Here is a 20,660-nt window from a genome sequence, read left to right as displayed (position 1 = left end):
TTTACTTCCATCTGATACTTTTCTCATTTTTGTTATTGTAACTTTAAAAGAATGATGGTCAGTACTAGGAGTGACAGCCTCCTGCTTTTAGTCATTGCTGGGACCAGGGCCCAGCAGAGTTCCTTGCACAGGATCCTATCTAAAGAAGGCACTCTACAGATATAGGACGATTAGCTGGTGGCCCCCAATCCAGGGCAAATCCCAGCAGAAGCAGTATGGGAAAGGTGCCCTTCCCTTCACCTCCACCTCCACCCACCTGATTGAGGAGTTCTGCTGTCATTAGAGAGGTGGGTTTGGCTCCCAGGACCAGATGAGGAGGAGGCTCTGGAACTCTTTCTGGGCCCCCAGCCTATCTTTCCTTGGATACTGGTGCACCTTATACCCATGAAGAAGTAGACTTCTATTTTTGAAAGTAAGTTTACTCTAAGGAGACCCAGAAGGGCTACATAAGATGTTACTGAAGTAATGAGGTGGTTCTATCAATAAATATGCATCCTAACAGATACAGCATGGCATATAGTAGAAAGAGCCCTGCATTTAAGACCAAAAGAGGCTCAAATCCATGCTCTTACTCACTCCATCTATGATCTTGAACAAGACACTGAAGTTCTCTCAGCCACAATTTCTTCTTATAAAATTAAAGAGCTGGACTAGAAAGAGGATCTTTAAGGTCCCTGGCTCTAATCCTATGATCTAAATGAAAGCTATCCCTTTCAAAGGAATTCACTTAAGAGTTCTTTTAGAAACCACAGAATCTCAGAGTTGGAAAGGATATCAGGGTCAATGCCTACCTGAACAAGAATTCCTTCTATAGCATCCCCAACAAGTGAAGTAACTGGAAATTCAATTACTTCCTGAGATGCCCATTCCATTTTGGGATAACTCTCATTTTCAGGAAGTTTTTTTTTCCTATCAAGCCAAAATCTGCCTTTCTTCAACTTCCCCCCATTGATCCTAGTTCTTTTCTGTGGGGCCTCTTCCACATGACAACCCTGCACATACTTAAATGCAGATATCATGCTCCCACCTCATCTTATCTCCAAATTCCTTAAACTAGTCCTTATATGGTACGTTCTCTCATCATCCTAGCCATTCTTCTCTGGAAATTCTCCAGCACAGCAATATTCTTTCCAAAAGGCCTGCTTGTTCAACCATTCATAGAGGACAGTGGGACTATTACCTTCATCATTCTGGACATGGTGGCTCCAATTTGTGATATGTTCTGAATGATAGCAGCATGACTAGAATTAATGTGTAACCACTAAGATGACCACTTTGATGGGGACAATATCTAATATAAATTCTGTTCTCATTATTTTTAATTACATAGCATCTACTGGAACCAATTACTCCCACTGCTCTAGTGCTTTAAGGTTTATCGAGGTGGGTTGTAACATTACTGTTACCCTTATTCTACAGAAGAGGAAGCTGAGGCTCCAAGAGAACAAGCTATGTGTCCACAGCTGGGAGCATCGGGGCCACATTTTCCAATTCAGATTCCTATGTTTTTTTCACACCATAACACTGCCTTGGTATAAAAGCTGCTTCAGGCTTCACAGAGTGGCAAGGATGCTATGAAAGGCCCAAATACACTGGGGGAAGCCAGTCATTTGTCCAGGAAGGGAAGTCTATATTTGGACATTATGAGTTAATGAAAAATCCGAGTTATAAACCAAGGAACATTTTTTTTGCCACAAAACCCCTGAACCCTAAAATGAAAATGATTAAAAAGAATGATAGCAGTGAGGATCACGACATATAAATATGTTGGTGTTAACCCTGGAACTTGCAGGGCTTTTCCAGATGAGAGAAGATGTTGGGGGGAGGTTAACATGTGACCGTTAATGATTTTTATGTTTCTATCTTGGAAGCTCATAAATGTGGGAAGGCATTGGACAATACAATATAAAATTTTAGAGCTGGAAGAGACCTTAGAGATTTTCTAGTCCAACCCCCTCATTTTGTAAATGGGGAAACTGAGGCCCTGAGAGGGGAAATGATTTGCCCTAAGGCTGTATTATAGCTAATCAGTGACAAAGCTGAGACTAGAACCCAGGTCTTTTGCAGGCCCATTTCCTACATTACATTGCCTTCCAAACAAGAGCAATGTTGAAAAACTGAAGAAGGGGAGGGAGAGCGGCAAGCAGAATCAAAGAAGGGAAAAGGGAACAAAATTAAAATTCACAACAGAGAATTCTGTCCTCTGGGGAAAAGACCTCCTTATATTGTAAAGCCATGGGTGAACATCTATCCACATTACAGCTCAAAGGAAAGTCTTTGCACTGATCAGACTAGAAGGTAGCACACCCATATACATTAACACACACATACCCAGATACTCACTTCTGAGCTTCCACTTGGATGACGGCCAAGAAAATGCCATTACTGAAAGGACTGAGAGTCAGGTTTGCTTGGACAGTAGGGAGGTAGAAGAGAAAGAGAAGTACATGCTCAGTGGTTTCAACTCTTAATAAGAATCTGATCAACGCATGAAACTAACTCTACTATTTAACTCTAAGTAACAGCTTTCAATGATTTTTAGGAAACAAGTCATTATAAATTTAATGATACCCATGAGAGAAAATGAAAAAATTACAGATATATACAGGTGTTTTAAAACTCTAGAAGTATTATATAGAAACTTTTGTCAGCAGGATCTCAAGATATTGTACAGTTGTTATTTCCTATCAGTTGCTGCTTAGGAATTCTCTTGCGAATCATCCCTGATGATATCCAGACAGAAATGAGGTAGAAGATTTTGTGTCAGGAGACAAATGAATGGTCTTTTTTATCTGAAAGGAATGTTGGAAATCCCTGTCCTGGGAAGGCCAGGACCAAATGTAGAGCCAGGCAAACACCAGGTTGGGTAACTTTAGAGCCATGGATAATAACTGTTCCAAGACATCTCAGAATGCCTAATGTCATTTCTTTTGTAAAGTGGTCCTTGCTTCCCTGACCCAGAAGTGATTTCTTTCTCTTTGCCACTCATATAGACCTTTTCACCACTCTTAATACATTCTCACTTCTGCTCTGTTATAATTACCTCTGACTGTACCTTATTACACATTACTCCCCTCTGCCTACTCCATAGTTCAGTCAAACTGGCCGCTATTTGTTTCTTACACACGGCACTCTGTCTCCTATCTGCTGATCTTCACAATGGCTATCCCTCATGCCTGGAATGTACTCCCTGCTTACCACTGTCCGTCTTCAAGATGAGACTTACGCACAAGTTTCTATGCGAAGCCTCTCCTGATCTCCCAACTGTTATTGTCCTCTATCCCTATTATGTACTATTTTTGTATTTATTCTGTATATGCACTTATAAGTGTGTGTGTGTGTGTGTGTATGTATATATATATATATACATACACACACACATATACATATATATATATATATATATATATATATATATATATATATATATATATATATATACACATACACACATATATATATGTATATGTGTTGTCTTCCCCTACAGAATTTAAGTACCTTAGAGAGCATGGATTGTTTCATTTTTTTGGTACCTGCCTAGCACATAGCCTAGCACATAGCAGAGACTTGAGAATGCCTGTTGATTGATTGACCTCACCTCCCCTATTAAAAGTGTGAGCTCCATCAGGGCTGAAGATCATCTTTTGTTCTCCATTGTATCACATAAAGCACCTAGGCACAGGACTTTGTACATAATCAGTATTCAGTAAGTATCTATTAAATAAATGAAGTTCAGTTAGCCAGAAAGCCAGAAGGATTCAAAAACTCCTCAGAACCTCCTCATTTATTTGCACTGTTATGAACACCACGCGTAGTCCTGTAGAAGTATCAGTTCCTCAGTGCAGGTGACTGGAGACTGGCGTCAGGGAAATGGAATTTCCCAAATGGAAATGGCCAGGCAAATACTAGACAGTTTACGCTCCAAGGTGTGCTGATAATTCATTGATAGGAGAGCCTTGAGAGTATTACTTTTTATAATGCTATGCTTTGGGAAGGCTATTTAAGGACATGATCCCATTTTAGCAGTTCAGCCCAGCCTTCGTGGGGGCAGCTCACTGCATTATCTGTAGGAAGCGTGGTCAGAACAGATCTTTCTGCTCTCTCAATTCTGATGCTAGAGAAATGCTTCTTCATACTGGCGGTGAAGTAAAGGAGAAACTGATAAGAAATTGTGTCCTTCCATTTCAAAGAAAAGAAACAGTTAAGAACCAAAAAATGGCTAAAGTGGCGACACAATGACCCTGGCCTCCTATAAAGCGTTGGAAAGTCAGAAGCCCTTTCTCCCAATGCATACTCAGTTGGGAAGGACATTCCAGGGAACTTGTGAAGGATCTTACCTCTCTTCTGAATAAGATGAGCCCAGTGCTTTCAGAGTTCTGGCTTCTCTCTTAGTGGTTCAGAGGCGGGGCCTCAGAGTGGAGCAATCTAGGCCTCTGCCTCCTCAGACCTCTCTTAGATGTGCTTAGTCACTTAGGCGGCCACGTGGCACATGCTTCCCTGCTATGAGTCTGGTAGGTTAACTTTAAAAAGTGATTTTCTAGCCCAGTCAAAGATAGTAGGAGCATGAATTGGCTTGCATGAAGTGTTGAAGGGAAGAAGTTTATTTGGTATATGCCAAAAGGAATACAGGACAGACAGTCATTAGGGAATAAGTTTCTCAATCTGTATTCTGAGACTAAATTTCCTGCTGGAGAGAAATCTCCACTCTAGTTCACAGCTGCCAAAATTGAGACAGGAGTGAAATAACTTCGGTGGCTTAAAAAGAATTATGATTTCCCAGATTCTAAGCATGAGATTCATTGAGTCACCTATTTGTGCCTACACAGACCCAGAGGTAGTGAGGGGAAGCCCAAAGAGTTGAGAAGATTAAAGTCCAGGAGAAAGTAAAAGATGGGGATGAGACACTCCCCCAGGCATGGCAACAGTAAAGAGACGGAGAGGAAGGCCTGACGTGGAGTCAGAAAACCTAGGCTCAAGTCCCAGCTTGGCAACATAGTAGCTCTGTGAGCTTGAGCAAGTCACTTACCCTTCTGGGGCCTTAGAGTTCTTCTCTGTAAAATGAGGGGGTTGGATTAGATGATCTGTAAGGCCCCTCCCTTCCAGCTGTGATTATTCTGTGATCTGCCCCTAGAAAGTAAAGCTCTCCTCTAGGTATAGATGCCCCATAACTACGCCAACCCAGGGCCGCCTCCAGCCTCCTGACTCCTTCCACCATCCCGCAGGTGCTCTCCAAGCCTAGGCCCATCCCAGCTCCTACCTGGTAGGTACCTGTCGTGGTCGTACTCAGTGGTGGACAGCTGCATGTGATTCTGCGTGAAGGGCTGGTTGCCGAACAGGTTGCTACTGCGGAGGTTTCGGCACAGCTTCTCCAGGAAGCGAAGGACGAAGGTAATGCTGTTGACCGCTGGCAGGTTGAGGGTATGCTGCTCCCGGTCAAACACAGCTACAGAGTTAAGCAAACACGGCAGAACACATAAGCCCCATGGTGCAGGAGGAGCTGGGGCCGCACTGCTGCCAACGCCTGCCTTTCAGTGTCACCTGGTTAAACAAAGGCAAGTCAGTGCCACTGAGATCCACCCCCCTGGTGGGCTTTGGTTTGGGGGGGGCCTCCTGCTCCAGAGTTCCTGGAAGAATCTGTTACACCCAGGGCTGCAAACCAAGTCTATCAGCCTGTAAAAACAACTAGGAATATATCTGGTCCTCCATCAGCTGGGATGAGCCTCGAGGGAAAAAAAATCTGTTCTTCAGGGAGCTGTCTGCACAAGTACCACTCAGAAGATAAGACACACTGTGGGGAGGAGGAGATGATCCACAAAACCAGAAGGAACTGTAGCAATTTCCAGTACTGATTGTTAAAAAAGGCTCATTTCTGTAGCACTTTAAGGTTTACAATAACTCTATGAACTAAGAAATGAAAACATTTGATGATCATGTCCATTTTACAGATGAGCAAACCAAAGTAAGAGGCAGCAGAACGACTTGCCCGTGGCCACAAAGCCAGCTCAGTAGGAGCAGAGGGGCCTGTAGTCCAGTGGGAAGAGAACTAGGTTTGAAGTCATAAGAGAAGGGTTCAAAATCCAGCTCTGCCACTTCCAGTCATGTGTCCTTGGGCAAGCCCCTTCCCCTCTTAGTATTCTCTATAAAACAGGGACGATGACAACTTTATTACCTACTGTGTGCTGCTACTTTGAGGATCAAATGAGATGAAACACGTAAAGCTGTACATAAATGTAGGGTTATAATTATCAAGAGCCAAAACTCAAACCCCGGTCTTATTCCCAAACCAGTGCTTTTGCTATTACATCATGGTACAATTGGGTGCCCAGTCTAATGGGCACAAGCTTGTGTTCTGGTGTTTGCTAAGGTGAGGTCTAGGCACTGATGGCTCTGCTAGGCATCAGCGGGGGCTTCTCAGGGCTAAAAGCTGCTGTTGCTGTTGACTGGGGAGAGAAAAGGAGAGGCCAAATGGGTATTTAGAGGGCAAAGGATGTGTCTCCTCTTGTTGGTATTCATCAGAGCTACTGAAGGGGAGAAAGGAGTTGGAGATTTGGGGGGAAATGAAACATAGGCTTTGGGAAAATCAAGGTGAAAATAATCAAGGGGTTTTATGATACTGATTCAGGTGCTAACATGAGTCCATAGCAGGAAAAAAGAAGGAACTGCTTTGCTCTCCTTAGCATTGGACACAGACCTTCTTGTGCCTAGGAAGAGCTCTGCTTAGGGAGAATAAGGACACAGCAGAGCTAGGTGGGACAGGAAACTCCCATCAGCCTGGAGAAATTCCCCTGCTGATCCTCATTTTTGGAGAAATCTTCAAAGTGATATATTTATGTATGAACAGGAAAGGCTGATACTCACTGAAGCACTCTTGGGGCAGAGGCAGGTGAAAGTGGGCTAAATGGAGGGAGAACATAAGCCTTAGGGGCCTATTCACCCGATCCAAGGAATGAGCCATCATTATACTGGCCCAGCAGTTGGCAAAAAGGTTCATGAGTGTGGCCAGAGGAAACCTGGGAAGCTTGGTGCTCTTGGGTGGGAAAAAGGAAGAAACAAACCTGGGGAAGGACCCTCCTCCCTACAACCACCTCATCCCCCTTTTCCCACTTTTCTGAGAGTTAGGGAGGTGAGGCAGATTGAGAGATACAGCAGGAAGAAAAACCCTGCCCCTCAAGCTGCCTAGGACCCTGGCCATGCCTGTACAGTGAGGAAGGGCAAGGCTAGGGCCCCAGGCAGCTGGGAGAGGGTGCTTACCTGAGATGACCTCCCCGCCGTGGCCTTGCTTGAGGAAGCTGAAGACAGTCTTCTGGTGGTAAGCACAGTCAATACAGGCCTGTACTGCCTGCTGCAGGACCACTGAGGCCCTCGCTGGCCCAAAGTGGTCAGGCAGCTGCTGGACCTTCTTTTTGTCCAAGTGGGGACCAGTGCTGCCATTCTTGTTCAAGTAGATGCAAACTGCAGGAGAAAAAGAAGCTGTGGAACTCAGACAGACCCCAGAGAATACAGAGTTCTATTAGCTTTACCTCCAGCTTCTCAGCCCTAACATATGCTTGCCCAGTGCAACACTGCAGAAGATGAGGTGGGGGTGGGGGGTGGGGGTGGAGTAGGGAGGAGAAAAGGAAGCATGTGCCCAGCTGTTATTGGCCTGGGCTACACGATCAAAAGTTCTGGGAATAATGCCTACTGGGGAAAACGATGCTGTCAAAAAGCCAAGGCCCAAAACAACAGTTATCTTTCTTGTACTGAAAACAAAATTCCAAACGATCCCCCAAAAGTACATTCCTAAACATCCCTCCTGTCCTTCTCTCCGTGTGTTCTCCTCATCTCTTGATTGCTGTCTTTTTCCTCACACTGGGCCTGTCTGACTTTCCACTTCCTGGTAAGGAGTGTGGAGGGCTGGGCGTGGAGAGAGGAGAGGAGGGAAGAAGACCAGAGCATCAGGGATGGGGTGAGAAGGTAAGGTCAATGAGAGAAGAGTGAAAGGTCCTTTCCTTCCTTGGCCACCTGCTCCATCCTCTGACCTGGAATTCCTTGCTGAAAGGGTCAAAGACGGTGGTGGTGAAAGGACAATGGGCCTAGACTTTGAGCTCAAATAATTCACTGTTCCTCTCTGGGACAAGAACATGGGAAACAGGCTTAAAATCAACTGTGACAATGCGCAAAAGCTGCTTGTTCTTTCAATCATGAGTGCATTTATACAGAAAAAGGTTAGAAAAACATTTGGTTAAATAAAATTTCCAATTCTATCTTCTTTTTTGGTACATTACTTTCATGTATCTTTTTGTTTATTTATTTTTTTAATGACTTGGTCCTCAAAAGCTGAAAGTGGCCCTGGCCTTTCTGGACCTTTAAGTGGATCTGCCTGCTGTCGGCATGCTGGCCAGAAGAGAAAAATAAAAATAAAGGATGCGTAAAAAATGACAAGAAGACTCTGGATTTGTCAGTTAGGACTGCTTCTGCCCTTGTAGTACTGGCCATGCTGTTTCCATAGCACCCAGTCTTAACCCCTAGCATTGAACCAAGGCAGGCACACCAGGGGGGAGGAGGCATGGGGCCAGCCCAGGAGAGCTCTTCTTCAATCTTTTAAGAGGAACTCAAACCAGGTCAGTTGCTGTGCTATTCAGTCACACTCTCAGGGCGTTCCTGCCTATCAGGGCTTCCCAGTGGTAAGCATTAATGCTTACTCAGCTTCTTGTCTTTCTAAAACAAGCCCAAGGTATCCGCTGATCCTACCACTTTCCAGAGCCCGGGAGTGAAGGGACTGAGAACTGTTATCTGATAAATACCTTTTCTCTAGCTTCATCAGCTTATGAATGACAGCAAGAACAGGGTCGGAATTCAGATCTGGCCCCAGACATTTACTAGCTATGTGACCCTGAGCAAGGCACTTAACCCTGTTTGCCTCAGTTTCCTTATCTATAAAATGAGCTGGAGAAGGAAATGGCAAGGCACTCCAGTATGTCTGCCAAGAAAACCCCAAATGGGGTCTCAAAGAATCAGAAACAACTGAAATGACTAAACAACAAAAGCAACACTTGTAGTAAAAAATAAAATCTACTTTCGATAAGAACCTGATACCACCAACAATATTCAAAAGCCTGGGATCACCTCTGAAGGCAATTTCAAAAGGAGTTCCAAAATGATTTTCTGCAATGGCAATTTTATTGGAACGAGCTTGTAGCCTTTGAGGATGACTTTTTTGAAGGGCATCTTATTTGTATAAGTTCTTGTATACGTGTTAAAAAATTAGTCACTTTTATACCCAGACCTTCTCAGCCGAGTTTTTTTCCACTATATCTCCAACACCTGACAGAGAACTACCTCGGCCTAGAGAGGGCACTTAGTAAATGTTTATTAAATTGAAGTGAGCTTATTTTACACTTCCCTCTTTCATGAGTACTGTTTTCCAGACTAGTAGGACTATTTGCCATTTCCTCTTTCTCTGCCTCAGTGTCTTCCTTGCAGGTTCTCCCCTATGCTTTGAAAGCATTCCATCCACACCTCTGTTTATGAAGTTCTTTATCTTCCTTGAAGGGCCAGTTAAGATACTGTCTTCTTCCAGAAGCTTCCTGACTCCTCCCAAATTAAAGTCATGTCTTCTTTCTACTCAAAAATTTTTAGAGCATGTTGTACTTATTTATCTTATCACTCTACCTGAGTCACAAACTTCTCTGTGTACATACTGCATTTGTCTTATTAGACGGTAAATTTCTTGAGGGTATGTGTCACTTTTCATTTTTGTATTCTCAGCGGCAAACATGGGGCACTGCACATAGTAGCTGTTTAATAAATATTTGTTGGATGAATAAATGTGCTGGGAAAAATCTCTGGTGTCCCCACAACTCATGGAACCTCTTGAGATTTCTTAGGTCTTAGAGACTGACTATTTTAGTACATGTAAGGCTAAAGATTTATCTTGTATAGAACATTTTGGACCCCAACTGGTACAAAACTCAAAAAATCCACAGAATCACATGTTAGAACTCAGTCATGTTTTTGTTCAATCCCTTCATGTTATAGAGAGGGGCTCAGAGAGGAGAAGTGATTCGGCAAAGGTCTTCAGACAGAATCCCCGGACAGTGCTCTTGTGACGACCTCAGATAGTAGGCTAAATATTGGTGCAGAAAAAGGCACTGGCCTTGGGACGTCTGGTGTGTAATTAGGTCTTTTACCTGTGGGGGCCTGCATTGCCGAGCTGGGGATAGTAGCAGCGTCCTGGGGCACAGTGCTGGTGTCTGGTTCAGGGGTACTGGTGGTTGGCGAGGTGGGTGCTGGGTTTAATAAAGTCCGAGGTTTTCGCTGCCAAAACAGATGGAGAAAAGTTTGCCAATTGTATGTATTAGGGTGTTGCTTTATCCCAAGCATTTACTCACTTGCTAGATTGTAAGCTCCTTGAGGCTTTTATACTTTTGAATTCTCTACAGAACCTTTCAAATGGTAGATATATAATAAATATTTGTTGAATGAATAAACAAACAAATGAACAAGAATCCTCTCCTTCCATCCCTGCCTACAAAGCCAGAGTTTAGCTAACCACAAAAACAAAACAAAACAGAAACCCAACACTGTCTTAGTGAAATTGAAGCTGGAACACATACTTTTTCAATATTGCATAGTATGGGTCCTCACCACCACCTGCTTAGACCATGAAACTATGACTCTAGCAATAGCCTATTGATTTCAGGTCTTCCTTCCTCCCCAGTGCTCTCTCCTTTCCAGTCCACCTTCCACAAACCATCAGATTAGTTCATGCTACTCCTCTGTTTGAAAATTTTCAGAGGTTCCCAGTGGTTGCTGATTAATGTTCAAATGCCTTGCCTGGCATTCAAAGCCCTTCACAATTTGGTGCTGCCTTGCCTTTGCAGCCTTACCTCATAATATTATCCTAAAACTGTTATACTCCAATTAAAATGAATGTAGTTTCCAATCTACTGCCTCCATTTCAATGTCTATGGTGCCTAAAATGTCTCTCTATTCCTCTTTCTTTGTATCTTGAAGTCCAACCTAAATCCTAGTTCCTCTAAGAACTCTTTCCTAAGCTCCCATAAATATAACTTTTCCCTTCAAATATCCCATACCACTTTGTTTCATATTTCTCTAAAGCATATATCAAGTGTTATGTTAGACAGTAAACTCTAAGAGGGAAGAGTTCAAATCTTATCTTTGCATCTCTCCAACACCTAGTTATAATGTTATGCAAAGTCCTTACTTAACCAATATTCACTGAAATGAATGGTGAAAATCCACCCCCACCTCTCTCCCTAGACGTATGCATATGTAATCATAGGATTATTGAATTAGAGCTAGTAGCAACTTTGGAGGCCATTGATGACTCGAGTCCAACCCTCTCATCTTACAGATGAGGAAACTGATGCACAGAGCAGTTAAGTGATTTGCCCAGGGTCACATGACTATTCTGTCTTTTACCACCCCTCTTCCAAACTTCACCACTTCTGTTGAAAGCAGCACATTTTTCCAGTCTCTCAGGTTCATAACCTTGTTATTATCTCTTACTTTTCTCTCAGCTCAACATATCCAGTCAGTTGCCAAATATTGCTGTTTATAATTCTACAGTATCTCCCACATTCAACCTCTTCTCTCTATTCACACAGCTACCATCTTAGTTTGGGGTCCTTATTATCCTTCACCTGGATTTTTCTAAATCTCCTAATTAGTCTCCTTGACTCAAATCTCTCCTTACTCTAGACTCTTCTTAAACAGCTATTATAATAAATTTCCTTAATCACAGATCTGACCATGGTACTACGTTACTCTCTCAGTTTTAGTGGCTTACTAGTGCCTCTAGAACAGAATATAAACTCCTCTATTTAGCTTTTAAAGCCCTTTGCAACTTGGTCCCAAACTATCTTTCCAGACTTATTGTATATTACTCCCCATCAAGCACTGTCTGGTCCAGGCAAACTGGCTTTCTCTGTTCCTCATATGCAAACACAAAATTTCATTTACAATCTCCTATACCTAGAATGTACTCCTTTATTATCTCTGCCTCACAGAATCCCTGTCTTTCAGATGCAGCTCAAGCACCACTTTTTACATGAAGTCTCTCCTGGTGTCCCCAGCTCCTAATGCTCTCTTTCTCAAAACACCTTAAACTGCTTTGAATTGGAACATATTGTGTATATACTATGTATATACTTGTCTTCTTCCCCAATAGAATGTAACCTCTTTGTGAGCAAGGATTGTTTCATTCATTGTCTTTGTATCCCCAGCCCCTAGCACAGTGCCTGCCACAGAGCAGGAGTTTAATAAATATGCTTGTTGACAGACAGATACATACTGGGGATAGAAACATAAAGCAAGGAGGAAATGAAACCCAAAACAGTGAAGGTGGGCATGGGCTTCAATCCAATACTATAGGAAGTCATGCTACTATAGGAAGACTTCCTGGAGTAGGGGAACTCTGAAAGATTACAGGGTTCTTTTCCGAAAGCTTCTCTGAATGTTAGAGAAAGACAGTCACCCTCAAGAACCCCACTTCCCAAACGGCCCAGGCACATTCTGTTAGTGGCATGAAAAGTGACTGACAGGCCCTCTATCTTCTGAAGAGTTTATAAAAGATGGGAGGAACTCAAAAAGGTGAACAAGCATACAAACAAGGATGAAATGGCATAAAGTACACACTATACACAGGCATTAGCATATCTTTTATAGTTAGTCCTACAGTATAGTTTAGTGTGTAGTACATAGTATGCATTATATAGTATAGTTATAAGTGAAAACAATTCATATTTATATGCAAAGAATTTCATAAACATTATCCTATCTGATTTTCATAATATCTTTATGAGTCCGGTACTGCAAATTTGAATGTATTCCCGTTGAGCAGAGAACAGCACAAAGGCTCAGGGATGTTAAATCACTTGGTCAAGATCACAGAGACAATGAGTATTCACAGCTGGGATCTGGAATCAGGTTTTCTGAACCCAGGTCCCCACACTCCTCTCACTTCCCAACATATCATATTGCCTCTGAACATTAGAATAAGTCGTGGGTAGGAGAAAAGACAGAGGGAATAACTAATTCCTCCCGTGAGCTAAAGAAGGCTTTGGGAAGAAGTGGGACTTCTAGAAATTCCGGGATAGAAGGAAGCTGGGAAAGCTGGGGAGTGTATATGGCATGTAGGAAGAGGGAAAAAAGTAGCTAAGAGCAATGGATAAGGAGAACTTTATTAGGGCAAGGGAAAAAAAGAGTTCAGGTCATCCCAATCCCCTTGGTGAGGAGCCAAAAGGCTGAGAATGCATTATCCAATTCCAAAAGGTCTGTGATGAAAAATGCTAATTACATCCAGAGAAAGAACTACAGAGTCTGAATGCAGATCGAAGCATACTATTTTCATGTTTTTTTGCTTTTTTCTTTCTCATGGTTTTTCTGTTTTGTTCTGATTCTTCTTTTACAACATTATAATTTACTAATGTGGAAGTAAGTTTAACATGATTGTACACGTACAACCTATATCAGATTGCTTGCTGTCTTGGAAAGGGGGGAGAAAATTTGGAACTCAAAATTTTACAAAAATGAATGTTGAAAACTATCTTTACATGTAATTGAGGGAAAATACTATTGAAGGGGGGAAAAAGGAAAAAAAGAGAATGCATTATCCAACTGCTGATAAACCTGGCAGCAAAATGACTGTTCAGGGTATTCGGGATTATAGACGGGGGCAGGGAAGTAAGTAAGCAATCCAACGAAAAGATGTTGTAGTAACTGAAACAGCAATAATCCAAGCATAGACTAGGAGGAAGAGGCATAGGTAGATGTTGTTTTCTGAGTTTCCTTAGCTCAAAATGGCTATTTGTTGAATGACTCGATATATGAATAAAACGCAGGAAAACATAATAGACTTTAGTAACAGACTGGATATGAAATACGAAGGAAAAGAAGAGTTAACAACAAAGTTTCTTGCTTGAGAGGTGGGTGAAAGTGAAGCACCATACAACGTAACACAGATTTGGACAATTAGCTCACTGAAAGTCTCATATCTGTAAAGCTCTATGCCTAGTGCACTGAGGTACAAAAAAGTTCTATCAGATATAGGTTCTGGCTTTAAGTAACTTAAACAAGAAGTTCAGTAGAAGGGAATAAAGGCACAACAGAAGGCTTTCTAATAGTTTTATTTTCAGCATATAATTCAGAGTTAGTGAAGAAATCCCATATCTAGGTTAAGTGCTAAGAGAGAATGAACTAAAGGAAAGTGTATAGAGTGTGGCAATAGAAACTGATTATCAGTCCCAGATAGGTGGTTCCAGGATCTATGAAACAGATGAGCTTACCCAGAGTATGGAGGCACAGAAAAAAATAAAAGGAGAAAGTCCTGGGAGACCTAGTGGCTGGCAGGACACAAGTAGTGAAGGGGCCTTCAAAATCCTATAATACCAATTCATCTTCAACTAATGTGAATAAGTGCCTTTAGAGGGAAGGGAAGGAAGACAAGGATAGTCAGTGTTTTTAACAGGTGGCCTGGCCTGGAATAATCCCAGGGAGAGAGAGGGGCTCAGTAGCCTTTACTCCCCAGTCAGGACAGCAGTCTGTCTCAGGAGATTTACAAGAGGGAACATACAGCAGGAAGAATAGATATATGCCACCTTCCTACCTCCTGCACCTGCCTATAGGCTTCTGTCCATACACTGACAAAAAGCTACTGCTATCATCTCAAGAAGGATGAATTATGCCCAAAATTCATTGAATCTAGAGAGTGTGTTAGGAGTCAAAACCCAGGAGATTATCATTCCCCATCAGCTGATCTCCAATAGTGGATCAAATTGGCACTAAAAAAAAAAATTCCAACCATATTAATTAAATTCAACAAATATCTCCTGTGTGCAAGACCCTGTGAGAAGCACAAAGCAGTTCTTTTAAAAGACAGAAGGACTGAATGAATTTCTCCCTTCCCAACAGTCACACAAGAATGTTCCCCCCGCTATACACATTTGCCAAGGGTATATGATAATGTAACCCATCTTGCTTGCCTACCTTACTGCCGGGTTTAGGTCCCCTCTTCTTTGGGAATTTCAAAGGTTCCACTGACTTGGATGGGGTGGAGATGGGGTGGTGAATCAGAGTCTTAGGTGTTCGGCCTCGCTTCTTGCCTGGTTTGCGGCCCCTTTGCCCTGGCTGATGCCCCAAGACAGCTTTGGTGCCACTGTGCATGCTGGGTTTCTCAGCACTCGCGTCAGAGGTGGGAAAAGGGTTCTTTGGAATCACAACTGCAAGAAAAAGACTGTGTCACCCCCTCTTCTTGAATGCCATAATTCCCATACCCGCTGATGGAGTAAGACCACGTCATTCCTGTAAGAGATGACAATGAGAACCTCTCTCCAAACAGAACAGAGCTCCACACTTGTCCCTTGCAAAAGTTCTCATAACTCAGGAAGGCAAATCCATCAGGATCTACTGAACCCTTTGAGCAGCCTCCATTAAAGCTTTTACAATTCTCAGATAACTTAGGAATATTGTTCTTGTTCTTCCCCTTTCCTGCCTTTCCAAGGTACGTAGTAATTTTTGACTGGGGCATTTCAGGCCCTCCTTTTTCCTTCATCTCAAAGATGAAGCAAAAGTTGCACCTAGATCTCAATTTTCTCATCTACAAAGTGAGGAAGTAGAATAGATCAACTCTAAAGCCCCTTCTAGCCCTTACAGTTTATGGACCCACATTAAAATATTGAAAAATTCACAATTTCATCCATGTTGGTTAATTCTTCCACTGCTGCAGATCACCATACATCCCTCCAGGGCCTTAGTAGATGTTTTCATTAGATGCTGTTGCCAAAAGCCTTCTGGTGATGAACCTCTCTGAATTTGGCTCTGATCCACACACAGTCAGCCCATTAACAGCCAGTACTCAAAGACTTTCCAGCTCAGTGGAACCCACCAATGGCAGCAGTTTCTGCTTTGCTGGTATTGTCTTTGAAAACCTGGTCACTTCCATAATATGATGAGATATTGGAGAAGGACTATGATGGAGATTCAAGTCTATATGCAAGGGAAAAAACTGTATTTGGTTTTTACATAGGAATATCCCTGACAGCCTCATTTTTCATACAATGAGAAAGTATATTTTGCTGATGCACTTTGGTCAAGTTCTCTCAAGTAAAGTGTCTACATTCTTCTGGGAAGCTGGCTAGGGCTTCATTCTTTATGGGGAACAATGGTTCTCAGAATCCAAAACTTTCTCTCCTTGTTGCATCTCCTAATCAACTAAATCAGATGTGTGCCAAAAAACTGTCACCTTTGACTAATAATAGAAAATTGTTAGGAGCACAAAGCTTGCACTATTTGGCCTGAGTAGACTATGATGGAGCAACAAACCAGGCAACCCAAGTCTTTCTCCACAATCAGCTCATGAATAGCTCACATGCCATTTGTTAGCATAGAAAGCACCCAAACCAACAGAGACTAACCTGTAATGCTAATTAAAAAACTTTAATAAATGGATTTTCCATATACCCAACTGGAAGGCTTCAAGAGTTTTATAGTTCTTCCCATTTGGAAAACTTATCTGACATTCTGTCTAAATTATTAGGGTATCACAAGAGTGCTGGGCGGGTTGTCAGGAAACCTAGACCGATGTGGTTTTGGGAAAAGAACAACAGGTTTGCAGATGAAAACCCTTGGTTTGAGTCTTAGCTCTATCAGGTATTGGGGTGGACTTGGTCAAGTCCCTTCACCTCATCCCATCTCTTTTCTAATCTGAAAAATAAGGTTATCAATAAACATGGTAATAATAATACAGTGTTCTTTCTCGTGAGGATCAAAGGGGATTATCTAGGTAAGACACATTCTAAACTATGAAGCATGATCTAAATATTTCTTGCTCCTCCTCCTCCTCTTCTTCTTTATACCCTCTTTGCTTGGATGAGACAACTTTCTCAAACCATTTTAATGATGGCTGGTGAATAAGTACCATTTGCTTCACTGACTATTATCATTTCTGCTGATGAGGCTGGGCTAGGTAAAAAAAAGGTAGTGACAATGCTTGCCTCTTAGCAGCTACTTCTTGCCTGGGCCTTCATTTAGGCTAATGTCCAGCTCAAGGTAAGCTAGCTCTTTTTTCTTTGCAATCTAAGCTTGTTCGTAAATTTTGGCCCACTATTGCCCAATCCTAGGAATAGGACAGAGAAGGATAAGGGACTTGGGAAGATGGCTAGGAATTTAGAAGGGGACAAAGGAGCAGGAGTGTGGCAGAAATCAAGGGAGAGAAAGCAACTAAGTCCATTAGATTTTCCAGACCCAACTTTGTACCAGCAGAACTTTGGACCTATCTTAAGGCCCAAACCTACTCCTGGCAGCTAAGCATAACTGGTGTGACTGAGATGGCCACAGGAATTCAATATAAGGATGCTTCTCCTGGTCTGGGAAGGGAAGCAAAAAGACCCGAGGATTAGGATTGTCTTTATCGAATATTCTCAAATAAATTGGGTGTGGGTAATTCACACTTTCTTGAAGAGGGGACAGAAAAGGATGCGGACAGAAAAGCCAAGTATGGGAAGAGCCTAACAGGATGGCAGAAATATGCTGGACACAGAATAAACATAACAGCTCTTTCAGGTATAGAATAGGCCTTGCCACCTCTAGCTAACCTCCTGATTGCCCATGTACCATCCCCTACTTTGCACATAATCAGTACTAATTATGCCTCTAAGAAGGAGCAGAGAAAGGACTGGGGAAAGAGTTAGCTAGAAAGAATGGAGAGAAGTAGTTTGTGGATTAAACCTAATACTGATTTTCCATCACTACTACTGCTACCTTTACCTCGAAGTCACATTTCTGTACTGCGTTATAGTTGACAGAAGAAGGCTTTCTCCCAGTACCTCCAAGTGACGAAGGTGAGGTTCAGAGACGTGAGGTGAGACTGCTATCATGCTCCCTAGTCATCTCTTCTTAAAACTAAACATCCGTAGTTCCTTCAGGTGATCCTCATATGGCATGACTTATAGGCCTTTTACCAACTGTTCTTCTGGATCATCTTCATCTTATACACATCCTTCCTAAAATGTGGCACTGAGACCTGAACATACATCCCAGATAGTTTCTGACCAGAGCAAACCACAGAGGACCACACACCTGGATGCTCTTGCCTGTCTCAATGCTGCCTGAAGTCACCTTAACTTTCTTGGCTACTAGATCACACTGCTAGGTCACGTTAGCAACATGTAGTCCACTAAAAGTCCCAATCTTTTTGAGACAAACTGCTGTCTAGCCAAGCCTTGTTCCTGTGAAGCCGATTTTTTTTAACCCAAGTGTACTAATGTTAATTTATCTCTATTAAATTTTATCTTATTCAATTCAGCCCAGTATTTCAGCCTGTTTAGATCCCTTGGAATCCTGTCATCTAACATATTAAGTTCTTCCCCTAAAATCTGTGGCCTACAAATATGACAAACAAACCATCTGTCCCTTCATCCAAGTCACTTGTAAAAATGTTGAACACCAGAGGGCTAAGCAAAGATCCCTGGGGTACCACATTGGAGACTTCTTTCTAAGATGATATCAAACCATTAATGACTATTTTTTAGGCCCAATCATTCAACCAAATCCAAATCCAACTAATTGGACTATTGTCTGGCCCAAATCTCTTTTTATTTTATTTTTATTGTAATGGTATCTTTCCCCCCACTTAATAGTATTTTATTTTTTCCAACTACACATAAAGATAGTTTTCAGCATTCATTTTTATAAGATTTTGAGTTCTAAATTTTTCTCCTTCCCTCCCTAAGACATCAAGCAATCTGATATAGGTTATACATGTACACTCATGTTAAATACATTTCCACATTAGCCATGTTGTGAAAGAAGAATCCGAACAGAAGGGAAAAACCATGAGAAAGAAAAAAACAAAAAAAAAGTGAAAATACTATGCTTTGATCTGCATTCAGACTCCATAATTATTTCTCTGGATGTGGATAGCATTTTCCACCATGAGTCTTTGATCACTGTATTGCTGAGAAGAGCTAAATCTGTCATAGCTGATCATCACACAACGTTGCTGTCACTGTGTACAACGTTCTGGTTCTGCTCACTTCACTCGGCATCAGTTCATGTAAGTTTTCCAGGTTTTTCTGAAATCTGTCTGCTCATTATATTTTACAGCACAATAGTATTCCATTACAAATACCACAACTTGTTTAGCCATTCCCCAATTGATGGGCATCCCCTCAATTTCCAATTCTTTGCCACTACAAAAAGAGTTGCTATAAATATTTTTGTACATGTGGGTCTTTTCCCCTTTTTTATGATCTCTGGGATACAGACCGAGTAGTGGTATTGCTGGATCAAAAGGTATGCATGGTTTTATAGAACTCTGGGCATAGTTCCAAATTGCTCTCCAGAATGGTTGGATCAGTTCACAACTTCACCAACAATGCATGTGTTCCAATTTTCCCGCATCTTCTCCAATATTTATCATTTTCCTTTTCCTGATTTTCCCAACCTGATAGGTATGAGGTAGTACCTCAGAGTTGTTTTGATTTGAATTTCTCCAGTCGATAGTGATTTGGAGCATTTTTTTCATATGACTATAGATAGCTTTAATTTCTTCATCTGAAAACTGCTTGTTCATATCCTTTGACCATTTATCAACTGGGGAATGACCTGTATGCTTATAAATTTAACTCAGTTCTCTACATATTTGAGAACTGATAGCCCACATCTCTTTACCTTTTTCACAAGAATAGCATGAGAGACTTTGTCAAATGCTTTATTCAATTCTAGATAAATTATATCTATGCATTCCTCTGATCTAGCAGTCTAATTATCCTGTTAAAAAAGGAAATAAAGTTAGACTGGCTACCTGCTTTTAAAAAACTTTTTTATTCTGAATTTAATAAATACCAGATAAAATGGACATCTCCTTATTCAGAGAACATAAAAAGAGTATCATACATGAACTTATGGATCTATATTATGGACAGCTTGCTTTTTAAGTATGTAAGTTCAATCTGTAGTTTTAAAAGCTATCCTGCTCCTTATCTGTGCTTCTTTCTGGCCTTCCTTCTGCTTTCTTCTCTGCATCTAAAAAGTGGCCTGTTTTTGATGAAACCATGCTGGCTTTTTTTCCATGATGCTCATTAACTATCTCTTTAATATGATGTTTTTTAACTTTGTCAGGAACTGAAGTCCTCAGAGGGTACTGAATGAAAACTGATTGTGATGTTGATAGAATCTACCACCAGTAGTAATATAGTGTTGATCAAAGCCTGGGAATATCTCTCTCCTGGGCACAGAAACCTGATGCCACAAATGCTCTTCTGCTTGTTGGGAGCCCAGATGCATGTTCTTACACATCATACTCTGTGAATAGCTACAGTACAAGTCTGTATTTGACTAGGTTGTATTAGTACAACCCTGGCTTTGAAGAATCACTGACGATCTAGAGAATGAATCCTCAGAAGCATGCATGTTCTCAACACACCCAAATCCAAGGTGCTGTTTACGTTCAATTTTCTTCCTGATTTCCAGAATTCAGTCTTCATCCCAAACCACCAAGAATATCTCCACTGAGATATTCCACTGTCCAGTAGGCATATCAAATTCAATAAGTAAAAAACCAAACATCATTTCCCTCCCCCAGAAAAAAAGTTTTTCCTGTTTTTCTCAAAGATACCACCATTTTACCAATCCTCAAATCTTAAGAGTCATCTTCTTTA

General features: G+C 41.7%; 1 protein-coding gene across 6 annotated transcripts in view; it reads right to left on the bottom strand.

Moving 5' to 3' along the window:
- The window catches only part of SCMH1 (Scm polycomb group protein homolog 1), a 120,397-nt gene that overhangs the window by 13,779 nt on the left and 85,958 nt on the right, over window positions 1-20,660 (bottom strand). For 2 of the 6 annotated variants that reach the window (XM_036747106.1, XM_036747112.1), the window contains 5 exons: window positions 14,989-15,221; window positions 10,170-10,296; window positions 7,252-7,452; window positions 5,258-5,443; window positions 2,344-2,385 (listed from right to left, as the gene is read on the bottom strand). In XM_036747106.1, the coding sequence (XP_036603001.1) occupies window positions 2,344-2,385; window positions 5,258-5,443; window positions 7,252-7,452; window positions 10,170-10,296; window positions 14,989-15,221 (789 nt within the window). Of the gene's footprint in view, window positions 1-2,343; window positions 2,386-5,026; window positions 5,052-5,257; window positions 5,444-7,251; window positions 7,453-10,169; window positions 10,297-14,988; window positions 15,222-20,660 lie in introns of all 6 variants that reach the window. The other 4 variants (XM_036747109.1, XM_036747107.1, XM_036747110.1 and 1 more) reach the window with 3 other exon arrangements.

This window comes from Trichosurus vulpecula, chromosome 2, assembly GCF_011100635.1.
Source record: "Trichosurus vulpecula isolate mTriVul1 chromosome 2, mTriVul1.pri, whole genome shotgun sequence".
Classification (NCBI taxonomy): domain Eukaryota; kingdom Metazoa; phylum Chordata; class Mammalia; order Diprotodontia; family Phalangeridae; genus Trichosurus; species Trichosurus vulpecula.
This window is presented reverse-complemented; position numbering and strand designations above follow the sequence as displayed.